General features: G+C 39.4%; 1 protein-coding gene across 3 annotated transcripts in view; it reads right to left on the minus strand.

Annotated features, from left to right (window-relative positions):
• cep89 (centrosomal protein 89) overlaps positions 1 to 13,155 on the minus strand; it is a 145,777-nt gene extending 132,622 nt beyond the window's left edge. For 2 of the 3 annotated variants that reach the window (XM_085991580.1, XM_085991578.1), the window contains exons 1-5: positions 12,968 to 13,155; positions 10,942 to 11,041; positions 6,742 to 6,848; positions 5,671 to 5,844; positions 1,122 to 1,353 (exon numbers count right to left, since the gene is read on the minus strand). In XM_085991580.1, the coding sequence (XP_085847706.1) occupies positions 1,122 to 1,353; positions 5,671 to 5,844; positions 6,742 to 6,848; positions 10,942 to 11,007 (579 nt within the window). In that variant the 5' untranslated portion in view covers positions 11,008 to 11,041; positions 12,968 to 13,155. The remainder of the gene's footprint in view (positions 1 to 1,121; positions 1,354 to 5,670; positions 5,845 to 6,741; positions 6,849 to 10,941; positions 11,042 to 12,967) is intronic. The other variant, XM_085991579.1, reaches the window with a different exon arrangement.
• Positions 13,156 to 13,613: the final 458 nt, after the last annotated feature.

Consider the following 13,613-nt stretch of genomic DNA (forward strand, 5'->3'; position numbering starts at 1 on the left):
GCAGGATAGGATACAGGCAGCAGTGTTTTGAATGAGCTGAAGTGTAGGGAGGGTGGTAGATTAGGATGCTGGCCAGGCGAACATCGCAATAGTCAAGTTTTGAGGATTACAAAAGGCCAGTACGAGGGTTTCAGCTTTAGATGACAGAAGTAGGGGCAGAGGTGGACGGTGTTACGGAGTTGGAAGTAGGCGGTAGTCTTTGTAATGAACAGGATGTGGGGTTGAAAGCTCTACTTGGGTGCTAAATAGAACAACAAAATTATTAACAGTGTAGACAGTGGCTGGGGGGAGGGATGGAATCAATGGCAAGGGTACAGAGTTTGTGGTGGGAGACGAAGACAATGGCTTTAGTCTTCCCAAGGTTCAGCTGGAGGAAATTGCACCTTATCCAAGACTGGATGTCAGACAAGCAGTCTGAGGAAGAGGACAGAGCAAAGGATAGATCCTTGGAAGACTCTGGGAGTAATGGTATGGGGCAGGAAGAGATGCCATTGCTGGAAATGCTCTTGCTACGATCGAATAGATAAGCAAGGGCAATCCCACTAAGCTATGCAATGGAAGAGGGATGTTGGAGGAGGATGGTGTTTTTTTTTTTTTTTTTTTAATTCCTTCATGGGATGTGGGCGTTGCTATTGCCCATCCCTAGTTGCCCTCGAGTAGGTGGTGGAGAGCCGCCTTCTTGAACCACTGCAGTCTGTGTGGTGAAGGTACTCCCAAAGTGCTGTTAGGTAGGGAGTTCCAGGATTTTGACCCACCGACGATGAAGGAACGGCAATGTATTTCTAAATCAGGATGGTGTGTGACTTGGAGGGGAACTTAGAGATGGATGGCTAAACAGGCTGTGCACCAAATATGCTCAAGTCTGCGCCCCTTGGACTTGAAGGCGTGAAGGTGGGGGCCATACCAGGGTTTGCTATGAAACTCTGCAGATTTATATTTCAATTTAAATAGTTCAAATGTATATTTGACATTTATGGGTTGCTCCATTTCTAAACTAAAAGCTGTGTTACAGTATTTAATTGTATATTGAGATTCAAAACCATCCTTACTATGGAAAGGATGATGACTTTTCACAATATAGTTATTCCAATCCAACAATATATCAAAAGGTAAATATTCACCTGTTTCTCCTTGATTGGAACAGCATATATGGGTTCTTTATTCTGTACCTCCCCCTCTTTTTCTAGAACATAGTAATGTGGTTGATCTGCTTTATCTGACAACTGTTCCATATTTAGGTCGTCGTCTTCTTCTTCTTCTTCTTCTTCTTCTGCACCATCATGATATTCTTCATCAGAATCGGAAGGTATTGGTAATTGAGGCCTGCCCCCAATAGTGCCTTTCCATTCATTCCTTTTCAAAAAGAACAGAAATCACTGATGGAAACAAGTGTTTAAAATGTACTCACAAAAGTATAGGGAAAATAACATACAAAAATGAATTAGATATCACAGTTTGATATTTACAAGCATATCATTTTCAAGAGTGGATGCATTGGTTGTAATCTGCCAAAATTCCCTGGATTCTGGAGAGGTCCCAGCGGATTGGAAAACCGCAAATGTGACACCCCTATTCAAGAAAGGAGGGAGGCAAAAAGCAGGAAACTATAGGCCAGTTAACCTAGCATCTGTCATTGGGAAAATGCTGGAATCCATTATTAAGGAAGTAATAACAGGACATTTAGAAAATCATAATACAATCAAGCAAAGTCAACATGGCTTTATGAAAGGGAAATCGTGTTTGACAAATTTACTAGAGTTCTTTGAGGATATAACAAGCAGGGTGGATAAAGGGGAACCAGTAGATGTAGTGTATTTGGATTTCCAGAAGGCATTCGATAAGGTGCCACATAAAAGGTTACTACACAAGATAAGAGCTCACGGGGTTGGGGGTAATATATTAGCATGGGTAGAGGATTGACTAACTAACAGAAAACAAAGAGTCGGGATAAATGGGTAATTTTCCGGTCAGCAAACTGTAACTAGTGGAATGCCACAGGGATCAGTGCTGGGGCCTCAACTATTTACAATCTATATTAATGACTTGGATGAAGGGACCGAGTGTAATGTAGCCAAATTTGCTGATGATACAAAGATAGGTGGGAAAGCAAGTTGTGAAGAGGACACAAAGAGTCTGCAAAGGGATATAGACAGGTTAAGTGAGTGGGCAAAAATTTGGCAGATGGAGTATGTGGGAAAATGTGAGGTTATCCACTTTGGTAGGAAAAATAAAAAAGCAAATGATTATTTAAATGGCGAGAGACTACATAATGCTGCAGTACAGACGGATCTGGAGGTCCTCGTACATGAATCACAAAAAGTTAGCATGCAGGTACAGCAAGTAATTAGGAAGGCAAATGGAATGTTGGCCTTTATTGCAAGAGGGATGGAGTATAAAAGTAGGGAAGTCCTGCTACAACTGTAGAGCGCTGGTGAGACCACACCTGGAGTACTGCGTGCAGTTTTGGTCTCCTTATTTAAGGAGGGATATACAGTACTTGCATTGGAGGCAGTTCAGAGAAGGTTCACTAGGCTAATTCCTGAGATGAAGAGGTTGTCTTATGAAGAAAGGTTGAGCAAGTTGGGCCTATACTCATTGGAGTTTAGAAGAATGAGAGGTGATCTTATTGAAATATATAAGATTCTGAGGGGGTTGGACAGGGTAGATGGTTCCCCTCATGGGGGAATCTAGAACTAGGGGGCACAGTTTCAAGATAAGGTGTCGTCCATTTAATACGGAGATGAGGAGGAATTTCTTCTCTGAGGGTCATGAATCTTTGGAATTCTCTACCCCAGAGTGCTGTGGAGGTGGAGTCATTGAATATATTCAAGGCGGAGGTAGACATATATTTGATCTACAGGGGGGTCCAGGGTTATGGGGAGCGGGCGGAAAAGTGACGTTGAGGCCAAGATCAGATCAGCCATGATCTTATTGAATGGCGGGGCAGGCTCGAGGGGCCGAATGGCCTACTCCTGCTCCTATTTCTTATGTTCTTAGAGTTGTAAAAAGATGTAACAATAATCCATCAGCCAGTAACTAAGTAATGCCTTAAACCAGCTCCTGCACAATGCCACATATAATCTTCTAGGGATGCTTTTTATTTGAGCAATTTGCAAATAAAAATGCCTTTAAAAGAGGATATTGGCATGGGAAGGAATACTTTTAACCTAAGGTACTTCCCTATCTATGTAACTGAAAAAACTGCACGTTCTACCCAACTTACTGATAAGGTTCCTCTTAACTAAACAATGAAAATTTGTGTGCTCTTTATAATCAACAACCCACAACAGCAATCAAGGAAAGTGTGGCTTAAAATGTGAAATTTTTGAGAATGCAATCTAATTAATTATGGGAAAACATATATTCTACAATTTTTCATTAAAAGAGGAATTTACTCCTCACTACACAGTACTGATTTCCCTCTCATGGAAAACTGCCATTTGAATTTCCCTGACCAACCTGTATTAAATGTCCGCAACATCTAGGTTAAATTCAATAAGCGCAATATTCTAATAGGTGAAAGCTTAGTGAAGACACAATGTTGGGAGAGGCGAGGCTGAAGGTTAGGCTAAAAGGTCAGGCTAAAAGGTCAAAGTGGGAAGCTATTTTTTTTTTTTTTTGCTCGCTGCAGAATTAGGAGTGAGCAAGAATCTGGCATATGGCAGAACTGTACAAGGCTCATGAAGGAAATAAGAGGATACACATAGAGAGGGAATACCAGGAAATACTGAAGGGCTGTTTGGAAATGACTGCCACAAGAAAAGATTTTTGATTACTTAAAAGGTCATGAATAATTCTTTTGTTTGTGAAATTAATTTAAGTGGCAAAAGACCTGAAAGGCAAAGATCAGGAGAAACAGGCTTACTGCAGGCTTCTTGGGATAATTTTAATCTAACCTGCATGGCAAGAAACTGACAGGATCAGATTGGGCATCTGTTTTGCACTCTGCCTGATTTTACCGTCCGATCTTGTTAATTTCCTATCGGGTGGGTTAGGTTAAAATTACCCACAAGTGCTTGTCTATAGATAACAAACATCAAAAAAGGACAAGGAAGCGACTCAAAGTCTTAACATAATGATATTCCAAATCATGAGACAAATGGAGGATGACAATGATTACAGCCTTCAGTACAAGATCACTTCATGGAATCCAAGGGGCTCAGTACGTTGATATCATTAGATTTCAAACAAACAGATATTTCAGTGTTGAACAAAAATTTCTCAAACACAATTGGTTACACAGATTTCTATAAATGGAATGGCTCGTGATATACTGTCTATTATAAATCTTATCAAGAAACTACTTATGAAATAACGTTGGACGGCAAGCTGGTGGCGCCGTCCAAGGAGTATAAATACTCGGGCGTGGGCCCCGGCTTGCCAGGGACATTTTGTAAGACAAGGAGCTAGTGAAGTACAACTAGACTTCCATGTTCTGAAACAAGTTGATTAAAGCCTTGCTTTATGCTCAAACCAAGTGCGTAGTGAGTTTTATTACGTCACTGTCGAAGGTCCACAAAATAAAAGACAATATTTATTTTGTAAACATGGCAGCATTTTATTAAACTTTTCCTAAATGACCAATAATGTACAGCATTTCACTAGTATGGTACATATTGCTGAGATTTATACTCTTGATCCCTTACTTAATGCATTTAAATTCATTCACCAACACTCCACAGGCGACAACACCACCCCAAAAGATTACGTAAAACTGGAATTAGGCCCAGGACACCAATAAGCTATGAGCCTCGAAGGGTTGCACCAAAATTCCAGCTCAGCCTTATAAGGAACAAAGCCTCAGCCCACCCCTTACAAAGCCTTCGGTGCAAGAAAGAGCAAGAGGATGGCCGAGGCCAAGGACTCTAACCATCAGAGTTCCTGCATGCCTGCCCACACAGTCAGCAAAAGGAGGATCAGTGCCTGGTCAGACCATCTGGGAGTCAAGGCCAGAATTTTGACCTGGACCCCTTAAAAGGACCTCGAATTTCATTTTCAAATTTCTTTTACATGCAGCCCAAGGGAACAATTACGAGCAGCTGTCGATGTTTTCGGGGAGGGATCCAGCACGCCTAACACACCCCAGTAAGTCACTCTTCCGCCAAACTTTCTGACCTCCTTGGTAGGCAGGCACCCTATATGCACTCAAGTGGGGTGGGTGCTCACCACTGCCATGCAAAGTAAGTACTTCCCCCGACCCCACAAACTTTGGCAGAGTCACCAACGCAGGTCCTGGCCATGCATCGCAACACTTTGCAAGGTTGTGCCAGCTTTGGAACAAAGAGCTTCCAAGTATCTAGCAATTGATAAAGCAAGAAAAACAGTTCAGTTTCGAGTGTATTTGTGCACATTTAATGAGAACTAGCAACCATTGTGAGCCATGACACAAAAGAGGGGATTTGTGCTTCCACACATGGGAGTGGATTAAAATGGGAATGGTCGATATCAGGACATATCAATTTTAACCTGAAAAGACAAAGAGGATAAAGAAATAGGGGAAATTTTGAGTCTGTAATTAATGATGCCCATCAAACAAATCTGCTTTCTCACCTCTTTTGTAAAAAAAAATTTTTAAATGAACATTATTGTGTAATGACGCACACGGGCATTTATAACAACTGTACTGAACAGACCATTCTATTAAGATGCTATGAATTAGTTATACAATACCTTAATCCCAGGTCAGCCACACTGGCATAAGGTTCAAGAAAGTTTCTCTGTTCTGAACGTGTGCCATCACTTTCAGAATAGGACCTTTGACGAGGCCATGCCAAATGCGGTTGAGGAATGGCAACCGTACGACCAGTCAAACACGAGGTTAAAATCACTGCTGCAAGTGCGGACCTGAAATAGTGAATAAATTCGATATGCAACAGAAACAAAAAATATTGAACAGTGTAATATGCTTCAAAAAGGATAATTGTAAGTTATGTATATGATGAGATTAGGCATAAAATTTCAATAACTATGGGTTTTCTTTACTCTATAAGCGCTTACATTTTAAACACTGAAATCTTGCAAATGCATTTTGTCAGATTTCCACCATTCAAAGAAGTCTTTCGACCTATGCAACAGAAGAGGTGACCATGACAATCGCAATTCTGTTTCCCCCCACCCCTCCCCCCGCCCTTCAAAACACTCTTCAAGAGCTAGGCCTTCTATTTTCTTATAGTGAGAATCCAATATATAACTAACACTTAATTAGAGATTCAAAATTCACTGAAACTCGACTGCCAATCATCTTTCTCACAATTAGAATTCCCCTCTCCTTTGCAGACCCCCCACACCTTACATTTATTAAAAGAATACAAAGTTAAACTGTCCAGGTATTGGCATTTTTCCAATGCTGCCATAAAATATACAGCGACAGCTATTTGCTGTAAATAAGTTCATGAAAGTTATAACAACTAACATATTATAAATGCTCCAAAGGAGTGTCAATACTTAATGAATTAATAATCATTTTTTCATAAATATTGTTTAGATTATATGAAGCAAAACTTCATTGCAGATAAATTAGCATCTGTATATATGGACTAGGATATCATCAAATCAAATATGTTACAACTAATGCAAGCCAGCAATATCACCAGACAAGGTCAAAGCGCATCTAAAAATGTGTTGTTTTAAAGTGATCAAATAATTAACTTAAACCTTAGTGAAACTATATAAATCTATTATATTAATGTTTCTAGGACAACAAGCATGCAAAAGATAAACAGAAATGGATATATAGTGTACCTTGGTCTCTCTGGAGAAGGGTTGGGGCTACGAGGAGGAGGGGTGCGTGGAACTGCAGCTCTAGGAGCTATGGTGGCAGCAGGAACCAACCCATGAGCTATGTGTTTCTAGACAAATGGTCAAAAATATGGTTAGTCAAAACAACAAAAATACAGGGAAACTATTCAAACTAATGAAATTAAGGTTACAGTACTGGATCACTTATGAGAAAAAGTTTTCTTCTTTAAATGAAATGAAGTTCAAATGGATTTCAGTTTTGCAAAATCAGTTCAAATGTGTCCCATTATATAAAACTTTTTTTTACATTCAGCTTCCACTGAAATTGACATCAATTTCTCTATTATGCAATATCATTGCCTGTCATATCAGTCCATGTAAATCTGAAATATTAAAATGTTAATTACAATGGTTTAAGATTTTCTGCTATGGCTGTCAAATCCAATACTTAAACCTTAAATGCAAACACGTTACTACATGACCATTCACAGTATCAGCATAGAACATTAAATTATGCTAAAACAGAATATCACATAATAGTTTAATGGTAATAAGGCAAACATTTCACTCCCTTTTCAAGCAAGTTTCAAAAATAGAAACGTTATGAACACCAGCTTTGCTCATCAATCCAATCTGTAATTCAAACACCTCAATTGTTTTCAAAATATCAATACAAATATCACAGTTAAAATACATCTGTTAAAGCATGTTTGCCTTTTTAAGGAGACCAGCAGAACTATTGTAAACATAACTATATTCAAATTGCAAAACTTATTCTCAGGAAATACTTGTGAGCTGTGGACAACACATTAATAAAGAAAAAGCAACAATCTGTAGATGCTAGAAATCTGAAACAAAAATAGAAAATGCTGCACACACACAGCAAGTCAGGCAGCATCTCTGGAGAGAACACAGGAACTGATGTATCAGGTGTGGACCTTTAGTCAAATCACTTTTGCCCACCGATGTATCAGCCCCTCTGTTCTCCAATACATTGATGTTGCTTATTAAAACTCACTGAGTTAATAATGCTTTGTAATAACTAGATAAATTTGTAGCCATCTTGTTGAGGGAAAATATTTGATTCAAAAAGTCACTGACTATAAATCGAAGATTCATAATTCCACTGTACTTTGTAACACTGATTTAACTCCATGTAACAGCAGAGGGCACTAATAAGCTTACATGTCTTATACCAGCAAATAGTCCAGCTGTACAGAAAACTACTTACTCAAAACGATTCTTACTGTAGAGAGCAGCAACAAACTGTCATTTTTAGCAGGCAAGTACCAGAACCCTACTTACAGCAGCTCCCAAGAATATATACAGTTTCAAACACAGATGAATGTGTCATGTAGTGTACTCAAAGCATAAACAGCCGATTTCAGTAAAACATTCAGTAAAAGCATACATATTCAAGTCATGGAAATTAACAAAAGATCAGACAACTGAATAGACATTATGGGCTTATATTTCCTATGCAATTATTAACAATAGTGAACAATTATTTAAATAATGGTCCTGGTTGGAATCTCAACTAAGAATCATCAAAAGGAGATCGCTCTACATTAAATTAGCAACCAACTTACTATTTCTCTTTTGATGGCTAGCTAAAGAACCATTTTTAAACAAATCGACTTGCATCAAATTGGTCAATTACAGGTACCTGCATCAGTTATACTGTAAAGTATATAAATATTCTACACAGAATCTTGGTTACTATTCAAATCAAAAAATATACAAAACTTAAATAAAAGTTTGTATAGAAATATTTTTATTTATCTATATGACAAAAATTGTCTCTAATGACCATTATGATTATAGTAAACATTGTGAATGCCCATCAAATTTCTTCTTTCTTATTGGTTAAGTGTCATTTCTTCTTCCTCAAAATTAATTGTGTGCTTTTCTCCATTTTAATTGGTTATTTTCTACTTTTGTTCTTCACTAGTCACGACATGAAATCTTTCACCTCCGCAAAAAAATCTACCCACTGCAGCAAATATAACAGCCCAATCACTTCACAACAAAAATAAATCTTCAAGATACAGCCAACATGATAGTTTATTTTTAGTGATATATTGTGTGAAACTGTCATATAATTAGCAACAATAACTTCAATAATTCACAAAAAGAATCACAATTGTACCCACAATAAACATGCCCATTATAAACATGCCCGTTCCACCATTTAATCACTTCAAAGACTCTTCTTCACTCTTCCCCCATCAAAGTAAGCAACCTGGACCCAAAGTACACCAGGACCATCAATATCCCAGGGTCCAGCCCACATTCTACGGCCGAACATTAAGAATTCATATGCAGAGCACAAAGGCCTGAGCATGTTCATGACTCGATCACTCCTGTCTTCCAGTGCCTACTCCTTTGGCTCTCTACTTGGTGTTACCTACAGCCACTTCCCTCCTCACCTCCACCTGATCCAATTCAGGGAAATCGCTAGAAGAAAATGTAACAGTTGCCAATCACGGCAGGAAAAGGGCACAAATGACAGAGATCATCTGAATGAAGAAAGCTCTTCAAAGTTAAATATAGATGATGAAGGAGGCCATTTGGCTCATTTAGCTTATCTTCCATAAAAAGCAACAACTCCCCATCAGTGTCTAATAATTTGGAATGACACCAGACTTTTTACCCCCCAGCATTCTAGGTATTACTCACACTCTGTGGGAAGAAGGGTTTTCAACTTGTCTTTTACCAGTGTGCACCCATGTCCCTTTGTCTTGCAGTCATGGTTCAACTTGAAATATTGTTCAGGATTAACCTTTTCCAATCCACTTAGTATCTTCTGTATTTCAGTAAGGTCCCATTTCATTCACCTGCCTTAAGGTTGAACAGTCCAAGTCATTCCCCATAACTCAGCCTGCTGACTAAGGATCGGCCTCTTGGCCCTTCTCTGTACTGCTTCCAAGGATTGGGCATTTCCTTTGTCACTCAGTGAGCAAAATGGATTGCAGAGCACTATACAACTTTAGCATGACTGTCTCAACATTATACTCCACTGATTTGGCAATGTAGCTCAGCATTCTGTCTGCTGTTAATTGGTGTTCTGTAATATCTAGACCTATCAATATTAGGTCTACGAGAACTCCCTCATCTCTTTCAGCCTCTTTCCTAATTAATAAAGTAATACCTCCCTAATTTTTCTTCCAATGTGCAAAACCTTGCACTTATCTGCACTGAATTTCATCTGCCACAGTTCTGCCCACTTGCAAATATTATCTCGATCTTTTTGTAATTCCTTAGCTGCTGCACTAGACTCGATTGTCCCCTCCTCCCCGACGGCCCAAAGAACTACTTCAGTGTTTGTCCTACATTTGCCCACCACAAAGCTTAATCTGTGCCGCCTTAATCTGCAACATTGGAGTATCTGAAAATGTTGTTCTAGGTCCCCTCGGAGAGATCTCTTTTCGAAAAAAAAATGGACACTAGAAAAACTGTTCATTCTAAAATGCACTCCAAATATTCTGTAAAACAAAGGGTTAATCCTAGAATTCTACCAAATTTTAATACTCTGCAAAACAAAACTAAAAACACGTATGCAACCTGGTGTTCTCAGAAGGTCAATGGCGATGGATCCTTCTCAGCTGGGTTTGAACAAGATCTCTCAACTGTTTAGAACAGTGATTGGAGTAATGCTAAATAGGTCTTGCAAGGAAAGAATCTTGGAGGCAAATGGTTTCACAACCTTAGTGTCCTGGTCATGAATTAAGCACTAGCAATAAGTGTAGAACCAAATCTTCGGCAATTTAATTGACATCCAGCAATAATAGTGTCTCACAACTGTGAATTAATCCTCTTAATTTATCTAAGGTAAATCTTGTAAATGCGCTTGGCTTAGCTGAATTTAAGGTATAAAAGCCATGCTTTTCCCCATCCTATCTTAGACAGGACAGAAATAGCAAGAAGATCATTTAAAAAAAAGTTTTAGGAAGCTTTCTAGAAAGAACAGATAGCTAAAAAGTTGTAAAGAACTTCTCGAAACAATCTCTGCCTTTTGCAGCACTGCTAAGAGTTTAAATCAAACATAAAACTTGTAAATTATATCACAATTATTGGTTAATAGCTTAAGTCTCTAGAACCAGGAGAAAATTTAAAGTAACATTGTACAGTAGAGAGATAATGTACATGCAAATTAGTTAAGCTAGGACAAGACAACAATGACCAAAGAAAGAAGGAAACTACCAAGGAGGTGACAACGACCGGTGACGATGATTCACCAAGAATATCTCCAAATAAGAAGCTGGGCATCCCATAGGAAAGCAATGCTACAGCAGCCAGTCTACTGAAAGAAAGAGTTCATATATATTATGTTCCTATTTCAGAGGAATAGCTGAATGCCGAAATATGTCAGCAGCATGATGAATACAGAATGCACACTTAAGGACATAGAATATGGCTCTTCAATTAGGTCAGTAAACAAAATCTCACTTAATGCTGTGATATTGTTGCACATTTAATGACCAAATACTTATTGTAAGCCTCAATGCTTCAACTATGATTATAATAGTTCTGTTAATTGGTTTGGGTTTGTGGAACTGTTAATACAATTTGGACTGGGTGTGTATAACCATTCAAAGGCGAGTCAGTTTGGCATTTTATAAACCTGAGACATGAATGGTAAATGTCAAAACTAATTCTCTTTCGTGAAAGTGTAGGAAAGGGGAAAAGATTCAACAAACATCTTTGATTAATATTCTAGACATATTTTATGGCTTTACGATTCATTAATCTTGCACTTACCTAGTTGTTCCTCATAACTCATCCTTCAAACCCCTAATACAGGGATTTCACCAAATGCAGAGAGAAAATAACAACTTTCATTTCCAAAGCAATCATTATGCACAGAGAAACAGCTCAGTGTTTATAGGATGGTGGCAAGCATGGCTGAAAGGAGAAGGGAGTCAGGAAGAGACAAAAAGCATGGTCAAAGATGAGGGTCTTAAGAATGTTTTTGAAAGCAGGGAGAGAAGTGGTAAAGCAGAGATGCTGAGGTTGGAAGTTTCAGAGGGTGGAGCAACGTGGCTGAAGATGCATCCACCACTGGTGGAGCAGGGGGAACAAGAAGTGGGTTGGTGTTGGAAGACCGGAGAAATAAACACGGAGAAAGAAAGGGAGGCACAAAGGCACAGAAAGAATAACAAATAAAAAAAAGAACAAGAGTAACACAGCACAAGAGAGTAACAGAGAGACAGAGGGTAAGGGGGAGAATGAAAGTAACAGACACAGTAAGAAAAGAAAATAGAGTAAAGCTAACAGCAAAAGAAAATAGAAAGAGAAAGAACCACAAACGTGGGGAGACCACAGAGCATCTCTTCCAGAGCCACCAAATTTCTTGACCGTACTGTGTATAATGGGCACCTCCAAAACGGGTCCACATGCTGCAGTATAATGAAGTCTGCCTCAACCCTCAAATATTCACTGTCTAAAAAGCACAAAGTGCTCCACAGGCAGCATCAATAGAGCCAGTCTGATCTGAGCCTCAAATTCACCACACCTGCACTGATGGATAAACAAAGTCATCAGCTAGTTCTTAAGCTCAGCTTTTCTCCCTTTGAGCAATATGACCGTCTGATGTTTCATGCAAATGCATTCTACTCTGCAGATCCACAATTGCCCATATTATGAATGTTGTGCACGTCATCAGTTTATCCTCGAATCTCGTCATTCCCATAATCACTGTTTCAATGCTGAATTTAAACCTCTAAACCTAAAACCTCACAACTTTTAAAACGCCAACCCTAAGGTACTTCTCTAGTCCCATTCTTGGTGATTAGTTCACGAATCTAGCAACACCTTAAATTGGAACACTTGAAACTGTTCAACCACACACTCTAAGACTCAACAGTAACTCTCAGCACCAAACTCTCACTCTGACTCAACTCCATCCACTTTAGAGCCAACTCGTCCTCTTGCTGTGTCACTCAGTTGAACTCTCATTGCTCCTGTACAATATCATAATCATGCAAGAAAAATTACGCATCAAATTCCTATAACGTCATAGAATATATTTCTTTAAACATTCACGTTGATTTTGATTGTTGCCTCGAATCTCCTGATCTTGTTATGAAGATTCATAAGTGAGAGAAACTATTATTATTGAATAAAACACTACAGTTTGCAGAGTGACTGTGCTTGGTTTAGAAACAGCTGTTGTCATGAGACGTGTCCATGACTTGAAGCTAAGGAGGAGAAATATGACCCCACTTACAAACGGCATTTTATCCTTTCTTCTAAATCGGAATGGCATTTTGATCTGCAGTTTAAAACCAGACTGCCCTGCTGGAACCCACTAGTGACACTTAGCACTGATACAGCATTTACTGCGAAATGATCGCCAAGAAACTTCCACACCCAGATGTCGCACCAACACTTCCCAGGGACGCTTTGCGTCCACGCCTACCTCTAAATAAAACCTAATTCGATTGGGTCAGCTGCGACAATCCACCCAATCGTAGTCGGCGTGGATTACCTTAGCAACAGGGCCCGTTTGAAATCTAGGCACCGCTCTGTGATTGGAGAAGATGAGACATCCCGCCCACTCTTCAAGCGACCCAATGGTTGGCTTCCTCTCGGGTCACTCATCTCCTATTGTCGCCTCAACTCCAGGAAGCCAGTGTTTACATGGGATATACGACACAGAAACAGGCCATTGGCCCAACCAGTCCATGCCACCGTTTATGCTCCACTCGAGCCTCCTGTCTTTCCTCATCTAAATCTATCAGCATAATCCTCTATTCCCTTCTCCCTCATATGCTTGTCCAGCCTCCCCTTAAATGCATCTATACTATTCGCTTCAACCACCCCCTGTGGTAGCGAGTTCCACATTCTCACCACTTTTTGATTTCTTGGTGACT

Source organism: Somniosus microcephalus, chromosome 6, assembly GCF_052327205.1.
Source record: "Somniosus microcephalus isolate GS21.2 chromosome 6, FLI_Smic_1.0, whole genome shotgun sequence".
NCBI lineage: Eukaryota > Metazoa > Chordata > Chondrichthyes > Squaliformes > Somniosidae > Somniosus > Somniosus microcephalus.